At 37.5% G+C, this 27393-nt stretch overlaps 1 protein-coding gene across 7 annotated transcripts in view; it reads left to right on the forward strand.

Moving 5' to 3' along the window:
- WDFY3 (WD repeat and FYVE domain containing 3) overlaps positions 1–27393 on the forward strand; it is a 287453-nt gene that overhangs the window by 135258 nt on the left and 124802 nt on the right. For 6 of the 7 annotated variants that reach the window (XM_044945700.1, XM_044945697.1, XM_044945695.1 and 3 more), the window contains 7 exons: positions 3559–4026; positions 4980–5081; positions 7454–7647; positions 13008–13465; positions 14932–15015; positions 20304–20481; positions 25088–25302. In XM_044945700.1, the coding sequence (XP_044801635.1) occupies positions 3559–4026; positions 4980–5081; positions 7454–7647; positions 13008–13465; positions 14932–15015; positions 20304–20481; positions 25088–25302 (1699 nt within the window). The remainder of the gene's footprint in view (positions 1–3558; positions 4027–4979; positions 5082–7453; positions 7648–13007; positions 13466–14931; positions 15016–20303; positions 20482–25087; positions 25303–27393) is intronic. The other variant, XM_044945699.1, reaches the window with a different exon arrangement.

The following is a 27393-nucleotide window of genomic DNA, read 5'->3' on the forward strand; positions in this document are numbered from 1 at the left end:
TTTAGATCAAGTGAAACAATATAGAAATATAAAATTTAAAAGAAAAAAGTAAACTGAGTTATTAGTGAAGTTGGTAAATGTATCTGTTTGTGTAAAAGCTTAAAAATGATTCCTGTTTCTATATAGTAGAAGCTTTATAAACCTTTTTATCCTCACCGGCCGATAGATTTTTTTTCAAAAGAAGAAAATCAAAGAAAAATGGAGTAGTCCTGTTTAGTAACCACTCCATGGTGGTTTTTTGTTTTTTTTTTTACCTTTACTATGCTAGTAACATCTTTGCAAGGTTGTACTCTGTAATTCAGAACTCTCTATAGCTTCCACATTTGTTCCCTAAACACAGTGTTTTAAATACATGTTTTAATAGAGAATATGTCTCTTCATAAAAAAAGACCATACCTATCTTTTTCAGCACTCTTCTGTAACTTCACCATTACAAATGTTTTCTCATAACACATCAATTCTCATGACATATTAGGCAATGTAAAAGGATAATGTATTTTTCCTTTTCTTCATTTTTGTTCACACTAGTAACCAAAGTGTCCTGCATTGTTCATCACAGGATTACTTTGAAGGGATTTTTATCTATGCTGGTTCTATCATGGATGCAGATGTGGCCAGGGCTCATGTTCAGTTGGCTTGCAGGAGTAGAACCCGGAGGATTGTTTACAGCCAGGCACCATTCTGATTGGTCACTGACATGTATAATTTGTTCGTTATTTTATGTCTTATACTTCCTAAACGTTTATTAGTTTTCTTCCTCTGGTAACAGCCCTATTGCCACCACCTTAGTTGAGGCTCTAGAGATTACTCACCTGGATTACCATAGGTGTCTTTTTTGTTTGTTGATAATTCACTTATTTGGCTGCATTGGGTCTTAATTGCATCTTGTGGATCTTCATTAAGGCACATAGACTCTCTGGTCGTGGAGCTCAGGCTTAGTTGTTCCGTAGTATATGGGACCCTAGTTCTGCAACCAGGGAATGAACCCATCTCCCCTGCATTGAAAGGTGGATTCTTAACCACTGGACCACTAGGGAGATCCCTTTTAAGTATCATTTTTTTTTTTCCTTTCAAATTTTATTTATTTATTTATTTTTTATTTGAAGGATAATTGCTTTACAGCATGCATTGGTTTCTACCAAATATCAACATGAATCAGCCATAACTGGGACTTGGTAACAACCTAGAGGGGTGGGATAGGGAAGGAGGTGGGAGAGATGTTCATATAGGTGTCTTTTTAACTGCTGACCTTTCTATTCATTTCTGTTCCTCAGCGCTATCCTCTCAGTGTTGCGTGGAATCGTAACTCCCGTGACCTGGAATCTGAAAAACAGTATTCAGTGTGTTTACTAAATGAGTGTCTGCATTTCTTTATTCTTATTTCATTTTGCATTTTGCTTATGCTTGTACCATTTAGGCTCTTTTTTCAAACATAAACTTTTACATTTTACATTAGATTCTGAATATAGGAAAGCTCTGTTCTTTCTTATATATACCCTTATTTTTCTAAACCTAGAATAATTCATTTCTTTTGTTTCTGCTTGTATAGGCTTGAGAGTAATGAGACGGTGATTGTCATCTTTTGTAATGACTTCCTTACTTTACTCTTATTTTAGTTATTTGTGTGCCAAATAGATTTTAATCAGCTAATGCAAATTTTGAAACTTATACAGGATGCATCTGTTTAATTAAATTATTAGAGCACATATGTGTCAATATTTAAGGGATTTTCCTATCTTATATAGAGCAGCCTTTTTAATCATCCTTTAGATCTAAGTATTCTCCCTTCCTCAAATTAAATATTGTAGTAATTTAATGGCTATGACAGTCCTAAATAGCTACTCCTGATATCATCAGCATTTAATATAAACTTCAAATTTGTATGCCACTAGTTTTGGAATTATAATTCAGTCATTCCTTTAGATATTTTTCCTGATAGAAAGCCATATTATTAGATTCTGTTTAGTTTCATTGTATATGTGCTGCGTGCTTAATAGCTAAGTTGGGTCTGATTCTTTGTGACCCATGGACTGTGGCCCTCCAGGCTCCTCTGTTCATGGAATTCTCCAGGCAAGAATGCTACAGTGGGTAACCATTCCCTTCTCCAGGGGATCTTCTGACCCAGAGATCAAACCTGGGTCTCCTGAATTGCAGGCAGACTCTTTATCGTCTGAGCCACCAGGGAAGCCCGTTTGAGGTTGGTTGGTAATGTGCCTTATCTTTTGTCAGTGACATCACTTAAAATTAGGTTTTAAAGAAAAAAACAGATAATGAAAATGAAACTTGAAAAGATCCAATTTTTTTCACATTACATCAAGTTCATCTCCTTTAAACTCTTTTCTTAAAGGTGAGAATTGATATTGTCACATAGCTAAAAGATGCAAAATATTGATTAGAGGTATTCTTTAACCTTATTTGTCACATGTAGTCAGATTTTTGCATTTGTATGTTCATCATTCTAAGCTTGGTTTTTAACTACCTGCAGGTAATAAAAAGTTAGCGATATCCTCAATAAGAACAAGCATAAAATTAATAAGGAACTGGAAATAAAGATTTGGCATTTGCCACACATGGAATAAGTTTATATGTTATAAACAAACAGAAAGTTAAAAAATATATATATTCTGAAGAGATTTTTTAATCTTTGCCTTTTCAGATAATGTCCAAGCCACAATGTCTGAGCAGTCTTTCTAACCCCTTTTATTATTTTTCCTAGTTCTGTGTTCATCGTCTTTCAAAAATCCATCTTATTCTGTAAGGCACTGTGTTAATATTTTGATCACTCTTGCAAATGCTCTATATTCCTAATGGTTGTGAACCTGAGGACAATTTTTGTAGGCAAAGGCTTGGTTTCATTTGCCTTGTATACTTTCTATGTTAATTTCTTTACAAGTATTTTCAGTGATTTGCCTTATAAGAGCTATTGTATATATATATTTTTTTCCAGCTGATGTGTTTGAAAATCAGGTATTTATAAATATAGCTAGTAGCTGGCCATAAATTGCTTTAACAAATGTATATGTAAGGAAATTGTACTTGTGGCTTGAAACAATTTCCAAATTAAAATTTATGAAAGCTGTAGTGTTGTAATTAAAAATGGAAAGCTGTAACTCAAGGATATTTTCCCCTTCTGTTTCCTGCTGCCATTCTTGCTTTTCTCTTCAGCCTAAAAGTCTTTTCAGATTGAGAGGTAACTGTCCTTATGGTCAAGGACAATGTTACAGATAGTAAAAAGCAACACTCCTGCACATTTCCAAACTCTGAAGCCTAGACCTGTATAATTTGCTTTATTCTTTTGAAAACCGTCTGATGTTTCAGTGTATACTCTTCTGGAATCAGAATATTGATAATACTGCATTAAAAGCTTAATCAATATTATTCATTTTTAATTAAATGACTGAACCTGATGAAGAAAAAGAAGACCTTTTGTGAAAACAGGAAGTGTTCTTAGTGAATAGATGATAAATATTACAGTTCATCATCTGCTTAAATAGATTACTTTGCCATGATGAAAATATCATATAACACCTACTTTTGTGTTCTGGTTTTCTACTTTAGGTCACAGTGTGAGAAACATCCAGGCCTTTGCAGTTCTTCAGAATGCATTTTTAAAAGCAAAAACCAACTTCCTCGCCCACATCATTCTCGATGCCATCACAAATATTTACATGGCTGACAACGCCAACTATTTCATCCTCGAATCACAGCACACACTGTCACAGTTTGCAGAAAAAATTTCTAAACTCCCAGAAGTACAAAACAAGTACTTCGAGATGCTGGAGTTTGTTGTTTTTAGCTTAAATTATATCCCTTGTAAAGAACTTATTAGTGTTAGCATCCTCTTAAAGTCTAGCTCTTCTTATCACTGTAGCATTATCGCGATGAAAACACTTCTTAAGTTTACACGACATGACTACATATTTAAAGATGTGTTCAGGGAGGTGGGCCTTTTGGAGGTCATGGTAAACCTTTTGCACAAATATGCTGCCCTCTTGAAGGATCCAACTCAGGCACTAAATGAACAAGGTAAAGCATTTTCCCTACTTTTAATTCTCTTTGGCAGAGGAGTTTGGGCAGGGTGTTTTGTTCATGTTTTGTCTTTCATTTGGTTATGGATTTGAATTACTTGATAATGTGCATAATTGTGACATCCTTGTGAATATTTCCCACAAGTTAAAATTTGTTCACTCAACCTCTGTTAGAGAATTAGGAAAAGGCAGGGGAGGAGACAAATATGTCATGGTGGAAGAGAATTTAAGGTAAAACTGAGGAAACCATTTATGATCCACATAATTAGCATCTTCTACTTTGTTAGGGAAAAACAGAAAGCTTCTAGAAACAATTGGGATGTTCAGGTGCCTCAAAGTGTTTATTAATTATAGACAGCACATTAGTTTAGTATATCTTTTTAGTGATATTTATGCACATATATATTAAGTACCTTAAATTTGATGTTCTTTGTTCTTTCTAATAAAAACATAGTAGTGTCTGGCACTTAGTATTAAATGTGTTGAATGAATTAAATTGAATAAACAGTACTACTTACAAACTTTTTTTTCCTCTTTGGTGTATTAAAACCTAGCATTCTTCTTTGTTGACACTTCTTTGATTAGGAAAGCATCTGTGAGAAGGATACATTTTACTTTGTCATTTTTCCTTTTAGTATTTTTTAGATAACTGTAGCTTTCTAGCCATACCAAAATAACATCTATAAACATTGAGTTTACTTTTGGTAGCTGGTAGTTTAGGCATATGTATCATTTTTTTAAAAGTTATATTGAGTCAGCCCAAAAGTTTGTTTGAGTTTTAACATCTTGTGGAAGAAACCAAATGAACTTTCTGGCCAACCCAATACTGTGTCATTTGTATTAGTGGTAAAATTAATAGAAATAAAATTTTAATTTGTTTTAAGAAACCTAAATCCAGAAAGAAAGAAGCTGACAAGTTTTGTGATTCGGACCTTTGATTCTTTTTCCTAGGGGACTCAAGAAATAATAGTTCATTTGAAGACCAAAAACACCTGGCTTTGTTAGTCATGGAGACTTTGACAGTGCTTCTTCAAGGATCAAACACAAATGCAGGTAATTAGAGAAGCTGCTTCTAGCAAGTGCACTGGTAAGATAGTACCTGTGGTTATATCTTCTCTAATGATTCTTCTGAGATGCTCTTGGCACTTAGAGAAAATTCTATTGATTCAGTGATGGTACTGTCCCATCTCTAGACATGTAATACTTTTGACCTTCCTAAATTTATGAATGATAAAATATATAATATTATTATTACTTTGGGGAAGGCAATGGCACCCCACTCCAGTACTCTCGCCTGGAAAGTCCCATGGATGGAGGAGCCTCGTGGGCTACAGTCCACGGGGTTGCTAAGAGTCGGACACGACTGAGTGACTTCACTTTCATTTTTCACTCTCATGCATTGGAGGAGGAAATGGCAACCCAGTCCAGTGTTCTTGCCTTGAGAATCCCAGGGACGGGGGAGCCTGGTGGACTGCCATCTATGGGGTCGCACAGAGTCGGACACGACTGAAGTGACTTAGCAGCAGCATTATTACTTCAAAATGTATTCTTATGGTTTTATTGCTTTTTATAATATGCCTTGTGTTTGAAATATTCTTTTTCTGTTTGTTTACTTATATAGTGCAGACTCTTCGTCAGATAACTTTGTTTATTTAAATATTTTCCTGAAACATCTGCTTCACATTGTGATTTTCTTAATTATTCAGTAATTCAAATCAGAGTATTATAATGTTACAACCTTAGGGAAATACTGAAAAGAATAAAACTTGCTTCTCCCAGGGGAAAAATGGATTTAGTAAATCTTTTGCTTTATCTTTGGGCTCCCCTGGTGGCTCAGACGGTAAAGCATCTGTCTGCAATGCTGGAGACCTGGGTTCGATCCCTGGGTCGGGAAGATGCCCTGGAGAAGGAAATGGCAACCCACTCCAGTACTCTTGCCTGGAAAATCCCATGGACAGAGGAGCCTGGTAGGCTACAAGTCCATGGGGTTGCAAAGAGTTGGACATGACTGAGTGACTTGACTTTACTTTTGCTTTATCTTTAATTTCAACTTCTCCTTAATCCTTTTTTTAACCTGTCATTAATGAACAGTCCATTGGAAGGACTGTTGTTGAAGCTGAAACCCCAATACTTTGGCCACCCGATGCGAAGAGCTGACTCATTTGAAAAGACCCTGATGCTGGGAAAGATTGAGGGTGGGAGGAGAAGGGGACGACAGAGGATGAGATGGTTGGATGGCATAACCAACTCAATGGATATGAGTTTGAGTAAACTCCAGGAGTTGGTGATGGACAGGGAGGCCTGATGTGCTGCAGTCCATGGGGTGGCAAAGAGTTGGACACAACTGAGCAACTGAACTGAAATGAACAGTCCAACTGTATTTATAAAATATCACTCCTGCTTTTAAACAAATAAAGCTAAGACAGTTTAATATGAGCTATTATATTAGTGGCATATACGAGGTACTCTAAAAGCATAAAGGATAGAATGCTATTACTTTGGAGGAAATACTAACTGATAATTTGGATCACTTGGTCTATGTGTTTTTTTAATACTTGAAGATGGTATTTGATGTAAGAACAGTATCATCCATGGTCAAAAGCACAGGCTATAGAACAGGGCTATAGAGACATACATTCTGCTGGCTGCTTGCTCTCTGTATCACTGACCTGACACCTTACTCAACTTCTGCATGTCTCGTATGCTTATCTGTAAGCAGGTAAGGGATGAGGAGATTAAATAAGTCAGTCTACATAAAGCCTTTGGAACAGTACAGCAACCAATGCTTTCTATTATAGAGTTTATTATTTTTTTTAATGAATAGGGGCTCAGCCACCTTTATCTCTTTTTTAACATTTTTATTAGAGTACAGTTGATTTACAGTATTATGAGTTTGTCATTTTTGTGTCCTCTACCAACTTAAAACGTTTGATTCCTTATAATTTTTTTCACTGTAAGAATAACTTATTCTCTTTTTTCTTGCTACTATTTTGGAAGCCTTGTTTTCAGTTTAAATCTCATTTATTTGCAGTATTGTTCATCTAAAAGCCTTTTACTAAACTGATTTCAAGTATCGCTTGGTAAAGCCTCTGCATAAAAATACTGGTCATTTTGGTAACCACCTACGAAATTTCTGAATGGTTGAGATTTGGAGAAATTGGGCATGTGGAATGTATCAGGGCATTCTTGCATAAAGGAAGCCTAGAGGAAATTTGTATATGCCTTTGCTGACATCCCACAGTTTTCTACTGTAATTGTAAATTTAAAAGGAGATTTTGTATTTTACTTTAAGAGGTAAAATTGCTGGGTAGGTTTTATATGGCTTCTTTTAAGTTACTCTTTCTACAAATGGATCAGATTTGAGTTCGTCTGACTTAGAATGTTTTAAGTTAACCTGTGTTGTTGTTTTGTCTCCCTCCTCCAAGGAATTTTTCGAGAATTTGGAGGCGCAAGATGTGCGCATAATATAGTGAGGTACCCACAGTGTCGGCAGCATGCCCTGATGATGATCCAGCAGTTGGTGCTGTCCCCCAATGGGGACGATGACATGGGCACGCTTCTGGGACTGATGCACTCTGCCCCACCCACAGAGCTGCAGCTCAAGACCGACATCCTCAGAGTAAGTTTGAGAAGTGTGTTCTTAACAATTTTTACTACTAAAATCTGTGGCGATTGTTAAATGACTGAGAACTATTATGAACTATCCTTGTGATTTTTCTTCAAGTCTAAAATTATGTCAAAATATGACAAAGGAGGAGGCAAGAATATATAATGAGTCAAAGATAGTCTCGTCATTACGTGCTACTGGGCAGCTACATGTAAAAGAATGAAATTAGAACACTTTCTAACACCAAACATAAAGATAAAACTCAAAATGGATTAAAGACCTAAATGTAAGATCAGAAACTATAAAACTCTTAGAGGAAAACATAGGCAGAACACTCAGTGACATAAATCACAGCAATATATTCTATGACCCACCTCCCAGAGGAATGGAAATAAAAACAAAAATAAACAACTGGGACCTAATTAAACTTAAAAACTTTTGCACAACAAAGAAAACTATAAACAAAATGAAAAGACAAACTTCAGAATGGGAGGAAATAATAGCAAAAGAAGCAACTGACAATGGATTAATTTCCAAAATATACAAGCAGCTCTTACAACTCAATATCAGAAAAACAAACAATCCAATCATATGGTGGGCTGAAGACCTAAGCAGACATTTCTCCAAGGAAGACGTACAAGTGGGTAATACACACATGGAAAGATGCTTGATATCACTCATTATTAAAGAAATGCAAATCAAAATTACAGTGAGATATCACCTAACACAGGTGAGAATGAAAGTGAAAGTGAAGTCACTCTGTCGTGTCCAATCTTTGCAACCCCATGGACTATAGCCTACCAGCTCCTCCATCCATGGGATTTGCCAGGCAAGAATACTGGCCATCATCAAAAAATCTACAAACAAGAAATGATGGAGGAGGTGTGGAGAGAAAGAAATCCTCTTGCACTGTTGGTGGGAATGTAAATTGATGATATAGCCACTATGAAAGACAGTATGCAGATTCCTTAAAAAATTAGGACAGATGAATGGATAAAGAAGCTGTGGTACATATATACAATGGAATTTTATTCAGTTATAAAAAAAGGAATGCATATGGGTCAATTCTAACGAGGTAGATGAAGCCAGAGCCTATTATACAGAGTGAAGTCAGAAAGAGAAAAACAAATATCATGTATTAACACATATTTATGGAATCTAGAAATACAGTACTGATGAACCTATATGCAGGGCAGCAAAGGAGACATGGAACAGACTTATGGATGCAGTTGGGGTGGGGGAGGAGGTAGAGGGTATGATGTATGGAGAGAGTAACATGGAAACATATACATTTACCATATGTAAAATAGATAGCCAGTGAGAATTTGCTATGTGACTCAGGAAACTTAAACCAGGGCTCTGTAACCGCTCAGAGAGGAGGGATGCAGAGGGAGATGTGAGTTAGGTTCAAGAGGGAAGAGACATAGATATACCTATGACTGACTCATGTTGATGTTTGGCAGAAACCAACACAATATTGTAGAGCAATTACTATTCAATTAAAAATAAATGAATTTAACTATAAAAAAGTAAAATAATGTCAAAATAACAATAGCTGAAGAAAAGCCAGTGTCTCTAACCTGGCCTCCAAGAGCCCTTGGAATGCCCACTGTCTCTTTTCCTTCTGACTTCCTCTCCTGAGATCCCTGCCCTTTTCCTGCCACAGACATGACAGGAAGTATAGCTGCCTTCTACAATCATACATTTCTTTTATTAAACTTTTGCTTTATGCTTCTCATCAGTAATGAGAAGTTTGTGGTTTTTATCTTTGTGCTATTGTATGTTTTATTCTGTTTTGAGTATGACAGTTTTGCATATGCATTTTAATTTTTAAGCATGATTAATTTATCTCTTAGACAAGGAGGAAATCTACATGCTTATCAATATTGGGGAAAATCTGTGTATTTGAAGGGATCGCCTGGGAAAATACAAGTGCCCTCAAAAGCTGTTAAGGTTGCCAAGTTTTTAAGCATACATTTTCCTCCTTTCTTGATACCATTATAGTTCGATTTCTAAAATATTGGTAGATAGAGGCAACTGACTGATCTGTAATTGTAAAGCAGTGTTGTTCTAGTACGTGGTAATAACTGCCTCCCTCAGGCTGGAGGAAGGCAAGAGAAGGGTCCCAGTGGGCAGCATTTACCGATTCCCATGGAGTGAGGACTCCTGCTGTGACCTATTTCAGGCAACTGATGTGTTAATGAATGTGGCTTGAGAAGAGATGTACATTACCACCCCATGGTAGAGTATCTCACGAGCACAAATAATAAAATCCAGAAAATCGTAAGTACTGAGTTCTGAGTATTTGCTACTTTTGGTTTTAAAACAATTTATTCAGGTTTTAATTTATAGAACTTAATTTTTAATTATGGTTATGTTTTTAAACAACTGGTAGGCAATATTCCAAAAAGAAAAGAGTTGGCTCTTATGACCAATATAAGCTGGCTCCAGTATTCCACCACTTTAAGGGAATAAAGTTGTGTTGGAAGACAGAGAGGAAGATTTGGGATTCCAGTTTCAATCTCCGTTTTTGCTCCACTCAGAATTGCTTCTCTTTGTTGTTATGGTTCAGACATGAAATTGTGTCCAGCTGTGCGACCCCATGCATGGCAGCACGCCAGGCTTCCCTGTCCTCCACTATTTCCAGTTTTCTCCAGTTGATATCCATTGCTTCTCACTGCCTCCATTCGGTTGACAAAACTACAGACCTATGTGATTTAGTTTGTAATTATTTGGAAACAAGGCCAAAATTCCATGAGATGTCGTATTTTATAATTCTGCTGATGTACAAATTTGAAGTTTAAGCATTAGATTTTTGCAAATGTGGGTAATATATAGCTGATGATTCTGTCTAATGAACCCCCTAGGACCTACAGCTCCTTTTAACTTTGGTATTCACTGCATTATCATTAATTATTGACTTAAAAAGGATATTGGCTTATACGTGGTATTTGAAATTTTCAGATACTAAGATTATGCTGTGATTATGTCAGAAGTGCCCAGGAATGGCAGTTTTCAGGCAGTAGGAGGTGGACTTACCCAAAAGAATGTAACATAGACTATTTTCGGTCTAAGGATTAATAAGCACTGTTTTTCTGACCCCTGTCATAATTCTAACCATTGATATGATTTTGTACATAATACTTTGATTCTTAACTCATACTTCCTCATATATAAAATAACACGTGTCCAGTTTTTCCCAGTGTGTATTTGAAGATGCTGATCAACTTTTATGCTAGGCACTTTGCTAAGAGTTTTACATGTATTTCCTGTGAAGTAAGTTGTTATTAATATTGTTTAGGTTTTACATAAGAGGAAACTGGCGTAGAAGGGTTAAGTAACTGACCATGGTGAAATGCTTTTTAATGTTGGAGTAGAATTTCTACCCAAGGGTTCTAACTCTAAGCCCTTGCATTTAGCCTTCAGGCTAGGTTATATGATGCTTAAAAATATCAAAACGTTATGAAGTCTTGTGTTAATATGAGTTGGTATTACAAGTATAGTTTATTAAATTTGAGAAAATATAGACACAAAATGGAAACTTACTGGTTGCTGAATAACGAAAGGATTACACTGTATTTCTAAATTTTATTTACATGTACAGATTGCACATTATAATTTTTTAAAATAATAAAATATGCATGTTAGTTGCTTAGTCATTTCTGACTCTTTACTACCCCATGGACTGTAGCCTACCAGGCTCCTCTGTCCATGGGATTCTCCAGGTAAGAATACTGGAGTGGGTTGCCATTTCCTTCTCCAATAAAGTATAGGTATGTACAATGAAATCTCAAAATTTCTAAAATAGTGTACTTGAAAAAGGCCTATTTAGTCTTTCCCTTCTTCATATACTATTAAAAATAAAATGACCTTTTCAAACGTAACAACTGGGAAGATTTAAATTGTGTCTTAAATAATATTAGGTTCCTAAATAATGATATTATATTTCAGTTGCTGAAACAGGGAAAAGGAGCCTGTGAATCTGCAAACAGATTTCGAATTGTTCTCTGGGGCAGTATAGTTTCATGGTTAAGTGCATGGTCCAAGGAATCAGACTGCCTGAGTTTAACTCCTGTCTCTGCCATTGTATAAGCTATGTGACTCTTTGTGACCCTAGGGACTGTAGCCCGCCAGGCTCCTCTGTCCATGGGATCTTGCCATGGGATGTTGGAGTGGAGATCAAACCCGCTACTCTTGCGTCTCCTGGTTGGCAGGCAGATTCTTTACCACTGTACCACCTAGGAAATGTTATAAACTGTGTGGTCTTTGGAAAATTATTTAACCACATGAAGCCTCAATTTTTCATCTGTGAAGTGTGGATAATAATAATGCCCATTGCATAAGATTATTTAGAAAGTTAGGTAAGCTAATGTATTAAAGCACTTAAAGAAGTACCTAATACAGGGCTTCTCTGGTGGCTCAGCAGTAAAGAATCCTCCTGCAATGCAAGAGACACAAATGAGTTCAATCCCTGGATCAAGAAGATCCCATGGAGGAGGGAATGGCAGCCCACTCCAGTGTTTTTGCCTGGGAAATCCCATGGACAGAGCAGCCTGGTGGGCTACAGTCCCTTGGGTCGAAGAGTCAGAGACAAGTTAGCAACTAAACCACCACCACCAGTATATAGTAAGTGCCCCAGAAAAGGTTAGTTATTTTATAATGTGTTATTTTTAATAATGAACACAGTTAAAAGTATGGCACTTCATATAGTAATAGTGTCCAATGCATAGGATTACTGATAGCTATAAAAAATTGTCTTACCTGTTTGGCCTTGTAGCTATTCTGGGGATGAACATGCTTTCAACCCTCTGGCTGTAGTTCACTCTGCAAGGAAGAATGCCCAGTAACTCCATGAAGTGACTCCTTTTTCGAAAGTATCAGGATATGGTCATTTTATATGAATTGAAATACTGCAGGTCTTGGCTGCCTGATCATCTCTCTCATCCTTTCTAGAATAAATCATTTTATATACACAGAGTCAAAAGTTTTCATGATTGTGTAATATTGTACTAGAACATGTATTTTACCTACTTAGCAAAATTACTTGGTAAAAATGAAAAATGACTTCATTGATGTCCTTATTCATCCAATACATAGGAAAAGCTTTTTCACCCAGGATTTGGTGTTGGCCATTATTCTATCAAAAGCAATATGTGATGTGTTTTCTAAAATTTTCTCCTGCTTATAATATGGCATTTTTTAATTAGCAAAATATTTTACATGCTTCATAAGATTGCTTTTTGGGTAAATAACAAAAATACTCTTATCAGATATTCACAGAATGGCATTCCCCTTGGACATTCATGTATGGGTTCGTTTTTTTTTTCTTTAATTTGAATTATAAGTTTGTGTTGTTTTTTTGTCCTCCGTAGGCCCTCCTGTCGGTCCTTCGAGAAAGTCACCGTTCCAGAACAGTCTTTAGGAAGGTTGGAGGCTTTGTGTACGTTACGTCCTTGCTCGTGGCTATGGAAAGGTCTTTGAGTGCGCCCCCCAAGAATGGGTGGGAGAAAGTGAGCCAGGGCCACGTGTTTGAACTTCTCCACACCGTGTTCTGCACACTGACTGCAGCCATGCGTTATGAGCCAGCCAACTCACACTTCTTCAAAACAGAGATTCAGTATGAGAAGCTGGCAGACGCCGTTCGATTTCTTGGCTGCTTCTCAGACCTAAGAAAGATCAGCCCCATGAATGTCTTCCCTTCAAATACTCAGCCATTTCAAAGACTTTTAGAGGAAGACGTCATCTCGATGGACTCGGTGTCACCCACTCTGCGGCACTGCAGTAAACTCTTTATTTATCTCTACAGAGTAGCCACAGATTCTTTTGACAGGTAGGACTCTGCGCCATACTCTGAATTTAAGGATGTGTTATGTATGACTTCAACATTAAGGCTTGAATTATATTTTAGGTTAAAAAGAAAGCACATGGATCTTCTCTCTCATTCACTTATCTATCACTTTATATGTGAACATTACTGTTGCCCTGATGTTAAGCTTTTCAGCACGGACATCTGTGTAATATTTGTCAAACCAGGGTTAGAGTTAAGCTCTCAGTGCGCCTAATAGAACAGTTTCTATGACGTTTAGTTCTCATGGTGGTGTTTCTTGTGTTCTCTTTTTCCTCAAGAACAGTAGGTACATCCAGACTTAATTGATGTTAATTATTAAGAGGAGAACATGGTTACGATTAATGTATTTTCAGACAGATGATGTAGTCTCAACATAGAATCTACATTTTATAATCCTCAAAAAGTGATGTGTCTTCCTGGGAGATACTGATAGTTCAAGAGTCTATGAGTTTAATTTGCTTATTCCTTCATTAAACAGTTTCTTAATGAACATCTACCACGTGTCACGTGACGATGCTAGGCGTTGAGAGTTCCGCTGAGCACAAGGCTTCTCTGTTTGTGTCCATCCTTTAGCTTCAGTACAAAAATTCAAACACATAAATGAACGATTACAATATATCAAGATAAAATCTGAGGGAAATCTAGGATTCTAAGATCGTAAGCCTGCTTTATCTAAATCCCTTATTTTCAGGAGTGTGTTTTCCATCAAGTTCTCACTTTGAAACTAATGTAAGAGTGATCTGGCTGCTCATTTTCCCCAAGCATGATCACTTTTAACAGTTACAATAGTTTTATCTCATAAAACAAATGAACTGTTTCTGTTAATATAATGTCCCTGTCAATAAAGCAAGTAACTCTGTTATATCCCTAACTGTAAAATGATCAACTCTGACCTACCTACTGAGATGTTTCTTGTTTCTTAATATTTCTTAGGCCTTAATATTTAGATAGAAAATACAGGTAATGTAAAAAAAAGTTTTCAAATTTTTCCTGTCTTGAATATAAAAGTGCATATTTATTGTTATATATTGTTAACTTATAGAAGACATGGGAGAGTGTAGTATTCAGGGAATAAAATGTTTTTAAAGTTAAAATTTGTATATTTAGGTTCAACCTCTTTTCCCTTGTTTTCTAACTTATCCTAGTTAGCATACCTTATTTTCAGTTTGCTTTGTCCAAAAAAAAAAAAAAAAAAAAAAACAAGGCCCACAGCAGTCTGTTTAACAAATATGTTAAATGTTAACCTTGATGGATAAGCATCTGCCTTAAGCATGCTTTTCTGTTTCCCTCAGTGCATGTGTTGTAGTCTTGTTCCTTGTTCCTGCTGAGTATGGAGGTTGTTCCCTATTAAACTTTTACTGGTATTGCTTGTGAAACTAACCAGCTGCCCTCCTGGTGTTTTGCTCTAACCTCTCTGACCTCCCCCCTGTCTGTTTTGTTGTCTATAGTCGTGCAGAACACATCCCTCCTTGCCTGACAAGTGAGTCTTCTCTTCCCTCTCCTTGGGGGACTCCAGCTTTGTCCAGGAAAAGGTACTGATCTAATAATAGCAGTCCATCTTTGTTTGCTTGGGTTTTTTTTTTTCTCCTGTGCTTAATGATATATTAATGTGGATTTCGTGCTTTGTATTGAATAACTTGGAGCTTCCCTGATGGCTCAGTGGTAAAAAGCTCGCCTGCCAATGCAGAAGACACAGGTTCAACCCCTGGGTCAGGAGGATCCCCTGGAGAAGGAAATGGCAACCCACTCCAGTATTACCTGGGAAATCCCGTGGACAGAGGAACCTGGCAGGCTACAGTCCATGGGGCCACAAAAGAGTCAGACACCAGTTAGCCACTAAACAACAGCAACAGATCGATTTTTTTTTTCCTTTCTATTTGAGTTCTTTGTTTTTTAAATTTTCAGCTTCAGCTGAGTATATTTGTGAGAGTAAAGTGTGTTAATGCTATGAAGATATGAAGGACATGTAGAATTTTGTCATCCAACTGTAGACTAAAATGTGCCTTTTAAAGCAAACATGTATTTTATTAATATTAATTTAGAAAAGATGATGTAATGTGTCTTTAGGTAGGATACTTTTCTGCTTTTTCTTTTCACTTTAAATGTGCATGGGATCATTCTTTGGTTTTTAGTGTTACTCCAAAATGAACATGCCAGCCTTGGCTGAGGAAATGTGTATTTTCTCAATCAGGTTCAACCAGTTGAAATGTGATGCTGTTATGAAGACTGAACTGGCTAACCTTTGAAAAAGTGAACAAAAAACCCTACCCTAGCTCCTGCTTTCATCAGTTGTGTGTAAATCTCTTTCTAAGCTGATGTAGTCTACCTCATACTTAAATCTTATGACTGTAAAGTTCCCCAGTGGCTCAGGGCTAAAAAATCTGCCTGCAGTGCAAGGGACTGGGGTTGGATCCCTAGGTCGAGAAGAAACCCTGGAGGAGGAAATAGCAACCCACTCCAGTATTCTTGCTGGGAAAATCCCATGGGCTTTATCGTACCTTTATCCAGGCTAGGATCGCAAAGAGTTGAACGTGACTGGCTGGCTAGGGTCGCAAACAGTAGACAGGACTGAGCGACTGAGCACATACACATAAAGAACCAGCAGTTGATTGACAGAAGTATAGTTAAGATTCATTTGAGATTCCATTTTTTAACCTGTACTTAAAATGATCATAGTCTGTGCACTTGGCACCAAAATCTCTTCCTTCCCTTGTTTCCTCATAAACAAGTACTAGTCCTTAGGTCTTGTATTAATATTCTCACATTGTGGCTTTTAAAAAATGAGCCTGAGGTTCTGCTGTGCTGTTTAATTTTGTTTCTGTGGTTCATGTTTTGAAAGTTGAATAGAGTTGTTGATAATTTAGTACTATACAAATTTAGTATTTTAATGTATTTTAATAGTAATATTCATTAGGTATATGGGCTTATATTTTCCTTTTTCTCTTAAATGTACACTGGAGTTTACAGCTCATTTTCTTCTATTAGCTCATGAATATTCATAAAGGAATTTAGCATTGTTCAATGTACTTATACTTAAAAACTTTTCCATTTTTTTAAAGAGCAGTTCTTAATTCAAGAAATTATAAAATCAGCTTGAGTTGACCTAGTGTGTTTTTCTATTGTTAAAGTAAATAGCATAAAAGATATTATTTGTGTTGGAAGATTCATGTGTGCCCACTATCTCACAAAACTACTAAATGTTAGAACAATAGTTTCAATTACCAAATAGTTTTAATTAGTTAAAAAAAAATCACATTTACAACTCTGTCATACATGAAGGCTTAAAAATTGCTGGGTTTAAAAACATTTACGTCATTAAATATTAACCAGAATTTACAAAAAACTTGGAATAGAAATTCACAGATTAAAGGAACAAATATTTAAAAATTTATCAGATTTTACTATTTATTTAAATAGTAGTTTGACAAAGGAAAAAATAGCATTTTATTCTATTTAAGGCCTTAGATCAAAAACATTTTGTCAACATTTGCAGGACGGCTACATGTAAGGATGCCCTGTCTTTGACCTAAGGGGAGACTGTCACTGAATTGACAGCTGTAGCTTGAGTTGTATCTTATTCATGAGAATTCTAATCCAGCTTACAATCTGATGTTACCCTCAAGGGTTCCCAGTGCCATTCATACTAATAATAAGATCAGTGTTGACGTTTTCAGGTTGCCATTCTAGTCAGGTTACATACATTTGCTCAGTGGTAAAAATCATAAGCTGAAAGAAATCTTTTTATTTCACAGCATAGTAACTTTCAAAGTTAGAATATCTCAAGAACATCTCAGATTACACCAGTTTATGGGGATCTTTTTTCTTGTGACAAAACTTTTTTTTTTTCTTTCTTTTGGCAAAAAGGGAAAACCTACATTGTGTTAGTTTTATGGCTTGTGGAGATTAAGATACTAAGGAAAATTTGAAATTGTGATACTTGTCTGGCATGTAAAAGCTTCAAGAGTCTTCTCTAAATATTTTAAGAGTTGAAGAACTAAGAAAACTTATTTTGGAAAACTAAAAGCATAGTTTTTTTCATTATTCAGAAGGAATAATGAAACAGAACTGTAGCTGAACAGTATCTAATCAGAGTTAGAGGAAGTGAAAACAAAATATAAAATAGTAACCAAGACTCTATGGAAAACAGTGGCAAATACTAGCTATCATTCAGACACGATTCCCGTTACTCAGTGCCTGTACACACTTGATGATAATTGATGTAAAGCAAATTCAGAATTTAAATATTTAAATATATATTCCTGAAAGAGGTAGAGAAGTCTTAGGTGTATATGAGAATTTAGATTGAAATGTTAAATTGCAATTTCTTTAGGCCTTAAAAGTAACTGCAACATAAAAATTAACAAAACCTTGAAATGTCATTTTATCCTATCTTTGTAAATGGTTAGGTCTTGTTTGATAATTATCTGTCTAATAAGTTTACCATAATCTCTAAATTTAGAAAGTAATTTAATACCTGTGATATACTTAAGTGACTTAGTAAGAATTAATTGTTATATAATGCCCATTAAGATAGACCCCATCTTACTTAATATATATCATGTTTTAGATTTCTACAATGTTTACAGTATTTTTCTTGTTTGAGAAGAATAAATGTAATTCCTGCATTAGAATATTTTTATAAAAGATTGAAAGTTTACCACTATAATAGTCAATATTAGTAAAGAGTTCAGTTTCCAAAGGCATAAAGGACTTCTTCCTAGCTAGCTATACATATCCATAATTTAAGTTCTAATTTATATCAGGCAACTCAGAAATAATTTGAGAAGACCTGTAATTAGAATATACAATTAGAATCTATGTTTCTTACCCTCACATTTGGGCTACTTTTTGTGTGTAATGAAAGCAAGTTTTATGAAATTCTTCAGTTTGGAGTCCCTATTACACAGTGGAGAAATCATGGACTTTTTTTCCAAGTGAAAAGAGTAAGAATAAGGGGAGAAACATAAGAGGAGTATACCTATTGGTAATGAGCATTTAGAAATCTACCTTAGTAAATTTAGAAATTAAATCTTTCTGAACAAAAACAGAAAAAGAAAAAGAGAATAAAAAAATGAGTAGGTGGAGGATAATGCTGACTTTAAATAAATGGGGAGAGCATGTTTTTTAAGTGAAGCTGAATACTTTCCTAGAATCTCTGTTAAAAAGAGAATGGTACTTAAAAAAAAAAAGACCGTGGCAGTGCCAATTCTTTGCTACTAAATCAGTGACTTAAAGCATCTGTTTCCCAAGCTGCTCTTATGCCAGAGAGCTGAAACTGCACTGCTCTCGGTGACAGAGCTCAGCATTAGACAAATTATGCCGAAACCGATTCACTGGAACAAAGAGCTCCCATAGGTCGAAGCCACAAGCATCTGTTTCCTTGTGCCAAGACACAAAATGTGCAAAATTCATGAATTGTAGAAGAAAATATGAACTAGAAGGAGGATATCATTGATGAGATGAAATGGGTATTCGGGACATATCCCAAGATTGAAAAAATTGTGATGAATATTTTCAGTGGTAGGGAAGATAATGCAATAAAGGATGCTGCTGCTGCTGCTCAGTCGCTTCAGTCATGTCCAACTCTGTGCAACCCCATAGACGGCAGCCTGCAAGGCTCTTCTGTTCCTGGGATTCTCCAGGCAAGAATACTGGAGTGGGTTGCCATTTCCTTCTCCAATGCATACATGCATGCTAAGTCACTTCAGTCATGTCCGACTCTGTGCAACCCCATGGACAGCAGCCCACCAGGCTCCTCTATCCATGGGATTCTCCAGGCAAGAGTACTGGAGTGGGTTGCCATTTCCTTCTCTGAAAAAAAGGATGAATCTAGTGTTAAGTAACCTAAAGAAAAACTCCCTTGATGCTTAATACCTATATTGCCAGGTAGCCAGTCTTCCCAGAAGGTGCTTTGGTAAAGAATCCACCTGCCATTCCAGGAGACACAAGAGACGGAATTTCTTTCCCTGGGTTAGGAAGATCCCTTCGAGTAGGAAATGGTAACCCACTCCAGTAGTCTTGCCTGGAAAATCCCATGAACAGAGGAGCCTGGCAGGCTAAAGTTTATGGGGTCTCAAAAGAGTCGGACATGACTGAGCGCACATGCACAGAACCAGGATTTGAAGCCAACCCTGACTCAGTTTAACCAGTTATAGAGTAGGCCATCTTGTTTGATCGTGTTTGTTCTTGATTATATTGCCCTTGGTTCAAGGAAAGTTTAAAAACACATAGGTAATTAAAAAGAAAACAATCTCACTGAGAGATTAGTGTGACCTGTACTCTGATCATAAATTATCAGAATTGTCATCTTTCCTAGAGCTTTGTTGTTTCTAGAGCTTTCAGTCACTGTAATTTAACCTGTTCTTTATATCTTCTGGTGCATATATTATCCTTTTTTTTTCTCCTTTGTTTTCTTTCAGTTTTACTGAGATATAATTGATGTACTATACTATGTAAGTTTAGCATGTGTATTCATATGGCTTAGTTAACATCCATTATATAGATTCAAGGAAAAAATACTTCTTTTCCTTGTGATGAGAACTTTTAGGATCTACTCTTGTAGCAACTTTCAAGTATACCTTAGAGCAGTGTCAACTAGTTATCATGCACCATTCTTGAATGAAACAATTCCAATAGTAAATGGTAAAAACATATAAGACCCAGAAGAATTGATAGTGAAATTGTCTGTATGTGACTCACTAAGAATTGATAATATATAGGTTTTTTAATTTCCCAACCTTAAAGTAATAGAAGATGAAGAAAATGAACAGAGACTATGATTGAAATTAAATACCCAATTACCCTTCTTTCTTTTTCACAGGCACGCATATCATTCTGTTTCTACTCCCCCCGTCTACCCTCCTAAAAACATTGCTGACCTGAAACCACACGTGGCAACTTCATCTCTCTCGAGTTCTGATGCCGTCATCATCCATCCTGGAGCCATGCTTGCTATGCTGGATCTTCTGGCCTCTGTTGGGTCAGTGACACAGCCAGAAGTAAGCTTGTGTATATTAGTGCCTCCCTGTCTTTAATAGTGAAAGGTGTGAGTGCACAAGCAAGGGGATGGGGCCAAAAAAGTGATACAGAACCTTTCTATGTCACATACGGAAATAGATAAAGGGGAAAAACAGGATTCTTCTATTTGAGTCTTAACTTTTTTTAATGAATAGTAATAACATATGTCTTAGAGTACGGTTTATTTGTTAGGTGATACACGTGCCTGTCTGTCTGTTGGGCTTCCCTTGTGGCTCAGCTGGTAAATAATCGGCCTGTAATACAGGAGGCCTGGGTGTGATCCCTGGGTTGGGAAGATCCCCTGGAAAAGGGAAAGGCTACCCACTCCTGTATTCTGGTCTGGAGAATTCTATGGACTGTATGGTCCATGGGTTGCAAAGAGTCGGACATGACTGAGCAACTTTCACTCAGTGACAAGTGTTTTAGAGTACAGTTTGTTAAAATGCTTGTCTGTGAAGCTTTAGGATTCTCCTTCATATCTGAATGAGATCTTTTCTGGGTACAGTAATCTGGGTTGTAGGTTTTTCTCTTTCATCACTTTAAGTATGTCCTGCCATTCCCTTCTGGCCTGAAGAGTTTCTGTTGAAAGATCAACTGTTATCCTTATGGGAATCCCCTTGTGTGTTATTTGTTGTTTTTTCCTTGCTGCTTTTAATACTTGTTCTTTGTGTTTGATCTTTGTTCATTTGATTAATATGTGTCTTAGGATGTTTCATCTTGGGTTTATCCTATTTGGGACTCTCTGGGTTTCTTGGACTTGTGTGACTATTTCCTTCCCCATTTTAGGGAAGTTTTCAAATATTATCTCCTCGAGTATTTTCTCATGGCCTTTCTTTTTGTCTTCTTCTTCTGGGACTCCTATGATTTGAATGTTGGGGCGTTTCACATTGTCCCAGAGGTCCCTGAGGTTGTCCTCATTTCTTCTAATTCTTTTTTCTTTTTTCCTCTCTGCTTCATTTATTTCTACCATTCTATCTTCTACCTCACTTATCCTATCTTCTGCCTCCGTTATTCTACTGTTAGTTCCCTCCAGAGTGTTTTTTATCTCATTTATTGCATTATTCATTATTAATTGACTCTTTTTTATTTCTTCTAGGTCCTTGTTAAACATTTCTTGCATCTTCTCAATCCTTGTCTCCAGGCTATTTATCTGTAACTCCATTTTGTTTTCAAGATGTTGGATCATTTTTATTATCATTATTCTAGATTCTTTTTCAGGTAGACTCCCTATCTTCTCCTCTTTTGTTTGGTTTGGTGGGCATTTATTATGTTCCTTTACCTGCTGAGTATTTCTCTGCCTTTTCATCTTATTTAGATTGCTGTGTTTGAGGTAGCCTTTCTGTATTCTGGCAGTTTGTGGTTCCTCTTTATTGTGGAGGTTCCTCCCTGTGGGTGGGGTTGGACAAGTGGCTTGTCAAGGTTTCCTGGTTAGGGAAGCTTGCCTCCGTGTTCTGGTGGGTGGAGCTGGATTTCTTCTCTCTGGAGTGCAATGAAGTGTCTAGTAGTGAGTTTTGTCTGTGGGTTTGTTGTGACTTTGGGCATCCTGTACATTGAAGCTCAGGGCTATGTTCCTGCATTGCTGGAGAATTTGCATGGTATGTCTTGCTCTGGAACTTATTGGCTCTTGGGTGGTACTTGATTTCAGTGTAGATATGGAGGCTTTTGGATGATCTCTTATCAATGTTCCCTGGAGTCAGAAGTTCTCTGGTGTTCTCAGGTTTGGGGCTTAAGCCTCCTGCTTCTGGTTTTCAGTCTTATTCTTACAGTAGCCTGAGGACTTCTCCATCCATACAGCACTGATAATAAAACTTCTAGGTTAATGGTGAAAAGATTCTCCACAATGAGGGACACCCAGAGAGGTTCACAGAATTACATGGAGAAGAGAAGAGTGAGGAGGAAGATAGAAGCGACCAGGAGGAGAAGAGGGGGAATCAAAAGGGGTGAGAGCAAGCTAGCCAGTAAACAATTCCCTGTGTGCTCTCTACAGTCTGGAACCCTCAGAGAGGTTCACGGAGTTACACAGAGAAGAGAAGAGGGAGGAAGGAAAGAGAGGTGAGAAGGAGGAGAAAAGGGGGAATCAAAAGGAGAGAGACAGGTCTAGGCAGTGCTCTGTTCCCTAAGTGTTCTATGCAGCCCAGAACACCCACAGAGATTCACAGAGTTGGGTTGAGAAGAGAAGGGGAAGGGAGGAGATAGAGGTGACCTGGGGGAGAAAAAGGAGAGTCAAAAGGGGGAGAGAGTAATCAAGCCAATAATCACACTCCTAAGTAAAATGGGTAGTGAAGATTGGATTCTTAAATGTACAAAACTGATAACAAATACTATAAAGCAAAGATTAAAAATCTAGAGGTTAGACTCTCAAAAATACAATATTAAAAAAAAAAAACTATCACAAAAAGTATAAGAAATATATATAAAGTTGGCTTTAAAAATAGTGTGTTTTTTTTGCAAGGTAATAGTAGCTTATAAAAATGAAAATTAAAGGAGTAATAGAGGACTTAAAAAAAGAAAAAAAATTTTTTTTTAATTAACAAAAAATGATAATAGCAAAAATATATCTAGGAATTTCTCTGGAGCTGTTGTGGGCAGTGTGGGTCAGTTCAGTTTCAGATAGTTCCTTGTTCTAGCTTATACTTCTCAATATCTATAGGCCCCTTCCAATGTAGTCGGTGTTAACTACAGGGATTTTAATCAGTTGCACCTGTCACTTCCAAAGCGGTTCCCTCTGTTTATTTGGCTTCTTCTGTTTGCAGGTCTCTTCAATGTCTAATTTCTGCCCTGACACAAGGGGGCGAAGGTGGTCTCTTGTTTAGGCTCACTTGTTCAGTTGTGCTGTGGGGAGGGAGGAACACTGCAAACAAATATCACTGGCGTGTGTGGGGAGTGCTCGCAGTGTCTCGGCCACACTTGGATCTGCCCCTGCTCACAGCGTGTGTGCTTTCCCAGTCTGTACTGCTCAGGCTGCAGGTTGCTATGCAGGGAGCATGCCCAGGGTTGCACTTCCCAGGTCTAAGCTGCTCAGGTTCAAGTTCTCTGGTACTCCACAAAGGCGCAGACTCGGTTGGGCCTGCATTTTGTGCCGTACCCCGGTACCAGCCTTGGTTTCTGGGCACGCCCGTCTCTGGTATGCCGTGTGTGTCTTCTGGGTTGCTGATCTCTGGCTGCGACCCTCCAGTGGATGTCAACCGTCCAGAATCTCAGGAAGTCTTTGGTTAGAAACTGGAAGCCTGTTCGCAGTTAGGTAGGGGATGTCCTCTCTGCGGCTGAGTTTGCCCCTTTCTCACTCTGGCTGGAACCCGCGTGACCCCTGCCTCTGGCAGGGAATGGGCCGCCAGTCCGCAGCCAGCTAGCTCTTCTCTGGTATTCGCTCAGTCCTTTGTTCTGTGAGCAGGCTGGCAGTGCCTTAGGTTAGGACTCACGAGATAGTTCTCTCTCTCTCTTTTTTTTTTCTTTCTTTCTCTCTCTCTGGCTATCCCCCAGGTTAGGTTGCTATCTCACCTTAGCTCCCTCAGATTGCCCTCAGGGCATTCAGGCCCAGTCCTTACCCTAAGCAGTGCTGCCCACTCCTCTCCGTTCACCCCTACTTGCTGGTGGTGGATGCCAGCGTCCGGGGTACTTCTCTGCTGGGAGTTGCCTTTAGGCACGTAATCTGTGGGTTTTATTTATTTATTTTTCCTCCCGGTTATGTTGCTCTCCAAGATTCAAAAACTTCCCCCAGACCCACTGGTGAGAGGGTTTCCTGGTGTTTGGAAACTTCTCCTCTATTAAGACTCCCTTCCGGGGACAGATCATCCCTAACTCTTTTGTCTCTCTTTGTATCTTTTATATTTTGTCCTACCTCCTTTCGAAGACAATGGACTGCTTTTCTGGGTGCCTGATGACCTCTGCCAGCATTCAGAAGTTGTTTTGTAAAGTTTGCTCTGCATTCAAATGTTCTTTCAATGGATTTTTGAGGGGAAAAGTGGTCTCCCCATACTATTCCTCTGCCATCTTAGGATTGCCCCTGTTTGTTAAAAATGCAAGAGGATTACTTCTAGTGCTAAAATAATTCTGTTTCTCCTTGTAAATCCTGCTCAGCAGTGATAATTGTTAATAAGACCAGGAGAGAAATAACTGAAGATACCATTTTCAGGCTGTTGATGTATTTTTAGTTGTAGCACTAGAGTTTGGATGAACTAGAGTTTGGGTGACCAGTTTTGTTAAAATGCTGTATGGTCTCTAAGGCCTGAAGTGTCACGAATGTTAACTATAGGCTTTTAATGTGATTATTTACCTACCATGAAAAAGACTTTAGACAAAAATACTGTTACTTGTATATAGTCATGTAATATGATGGACTTGAAAGAGAATGGAGTCTAGCTGGATGCTGGATATGCTTCTAAGAAAATGAAGATTGGAAATATTTCCTTAGTCCTGTTCCGGGATTATTTTGTGCCTCTATGCCAGCTACTTAATTCATCTAAATGTAATTTGAAGTGTCTAGAGACACCTCATATTGAAAGGTGTGCTTCACCTTTTAAAGGGAGAGAACTATCACCTATCTTATTAAGAATGCCCTGGTGTCACAGATTTCTCTGTTAACTCCAGCATGCCTTGGACCTTCAACTTGCCGTGGCCAATATTTTACAATCCCTGGTGCACACGGAAAGAAACCAGCAGGTCATGTGTGAAGCTGGTCTCCATGCACGACTGCTGCAGCGGTGCAGTGCTGCTCTGGCTGACGAGGACCACTCGCTGCACCCACCCCTCCAGCGCATGTTCGAGCGATTAGCCTCTCAAGCGCTGGAACCCATGGTGCTCAGGTCAGTGCCTTCTCTTCTTCACGTTCAGATAAGCCGCCATGAGTGATGGCCATTTGCAGAGGCTTTGTAGTCAAGAGTTCTTGCTTTATAAACATATATTCAGTTACCTGTGGGCAAAACCAGACCACCACCAAAATGGGCAAAATATAGAAACAGTTAAGTCTAGTTATTAGTAAAAGTGATGTGTTTGTTATTGGCCGTTTCTCCTCCTAGAATCCAGCAAAGTCACCATGCTTTAAAAACGAAGTCATGTTATATTTATATGACTTGCATTTACTTGAGAGTTATGAACACTTGATGAACTCTTTTAAGAAACACTTTTAAAATTTTAAAATCATTACAGATTCAGAGGAAGTTGTGAAGAGAGGTTCTGTTGTCCATCCTCCTTTCCTGCAGTGGTGACATATTATGTAACTAGAGTCCATCATCAAAACCAAGAAACTGACACTGGTACTATGTATCTACGTGCACTGTAGTTCCCTGCTGTTTATCACTTGGGCCAGATTGATGTCATCATCACACAGTTAGGGCTTCCCGTGTGGCAGTGGTAAAGAATCTCCCTGCCAATACAGGGGGCATGGGTTTGATCACCGGGTTGGGAAATCACCTGGAGGAGGGCATGGCAACCTGCTCCAGTATTCCTGCCTGAAATCCCATGGACAGAGGAGCCTGGTGGGCTGCAGCCCATAGAGTTGCAGAGTTGGACACAACTAAGTGACTAAACAACAACAGTTTAGTGGTTTAAACAACAACAATTAAGATGTCACAAGGCTCTCCCCAGTGCTACCCCTATATTATCATATTCACTTCCTTAACTCCCGCCATCTCTAATCCCTAGAAACCACTAATCTGTTCTTCAGCTTCATAATTTTGTCACCTTGAAAATGTTACATAAATTAAATCATATAATTTATGACCTTTTGTGATGAGCTTTTTCTGCTTATTACAGTGCCTTTGAGATGCATCTAAATTGTTGTATATCAAGAGTTTCTTTCTGTTGCTGAGTTGTGTTCCATGGTATGAATGTACCTTGCATAATTTAGCCATTCAAGAAATAGGTATATTTGAATAACTTTTTTAATATAAAAAAGTTATTTTCATCTGTGTTTTACAGATAAAACAACATTAAAAAAAAAAAAAAAAAAGACTTTCCTTTAAGTTACTTAACCAAACATATTTAATGTGTAAATCAACTTGTACCCCTTTTTCATAAACTTTTAAAACTTTCTTAAAAATGGTTGGACTGTATTTGTAATTAATATTTTTTAACTGACCCCACGCTAATGGTGGATTAAGAAAAACCGTTGCAGGTTGAACAGTATTGCAGCAGGTGGCGTGGTAGTCCTTATTACACTCACTAATGAGTACAGCTCACTGTTACACTGACTACGCTACTGAGACGGCCTCTGCTTGTGGTGACCATCACATTATGGGTGTATTCAGAGACCGAAAGTTTTGAAAGCAGCATGGAGATTTCCCCTGATCCTTTCTGGTGATCTGCTACTTTAAAAGTAGAGACGGTGAATGAGTGAGTGAGAGAGAGTATCTCACACCTAATACTTGTATTTACTAAATAACTTGTATTGCCTGCTTAGATAACCAGAGAAAGCAATGGAAACCAAGCATTTCGACAGGCTTGGTTTTCACAGTGAATGAATTATCAGAAGAGAAGGCTGCATGGTGGTACAAGCACCTAGCTGTCAATAAGCCATGAGTTACAAGCTAATTATATTGCGCTCTCTCTGTGAAAAACTGACAAAGGGTACCTGACTTCTAAATGTTTGGGTATATTGCTGTACGGACTTGAAAATTCAAAAAAGTCTTTTTTATTTTATTTTTTTCCTGTTACACGATGCCATAAATGACTAGGTATAAAGGGCTTCTATTTGTGTAATCCCGTAACATTTCACTATATTTGTATCACAGATGTGATTTGTATCACATTCCAGGAGAACATGCTCTTCTGTTTTCATTTTCTAACTTGTCACAATATTTTGTGCTCTTTTCAATGGTTCGTGGTTAAAACATAAAATTAACATTGTATATTATAAAACTGTTTGGATTGCTTTAGCATTTTTGGTTTGTTATAAT

The sequence above is a fragment of the Bubalus bubalis genome, chromosome 7 (genome assembly GCF_019923935.1).
Source record: "Bubalus bubalis isolate 160015118507 breed Murrah chromosome 7, NDDB_SH_1, whole genome shotgun sequence".
Taxonomy (NCBI): Eukaryota; Metazoa; Chordata; class Mammalia; order Artiodactyla; family Bovidae; genus Bubalus; species Bubalus bubalis.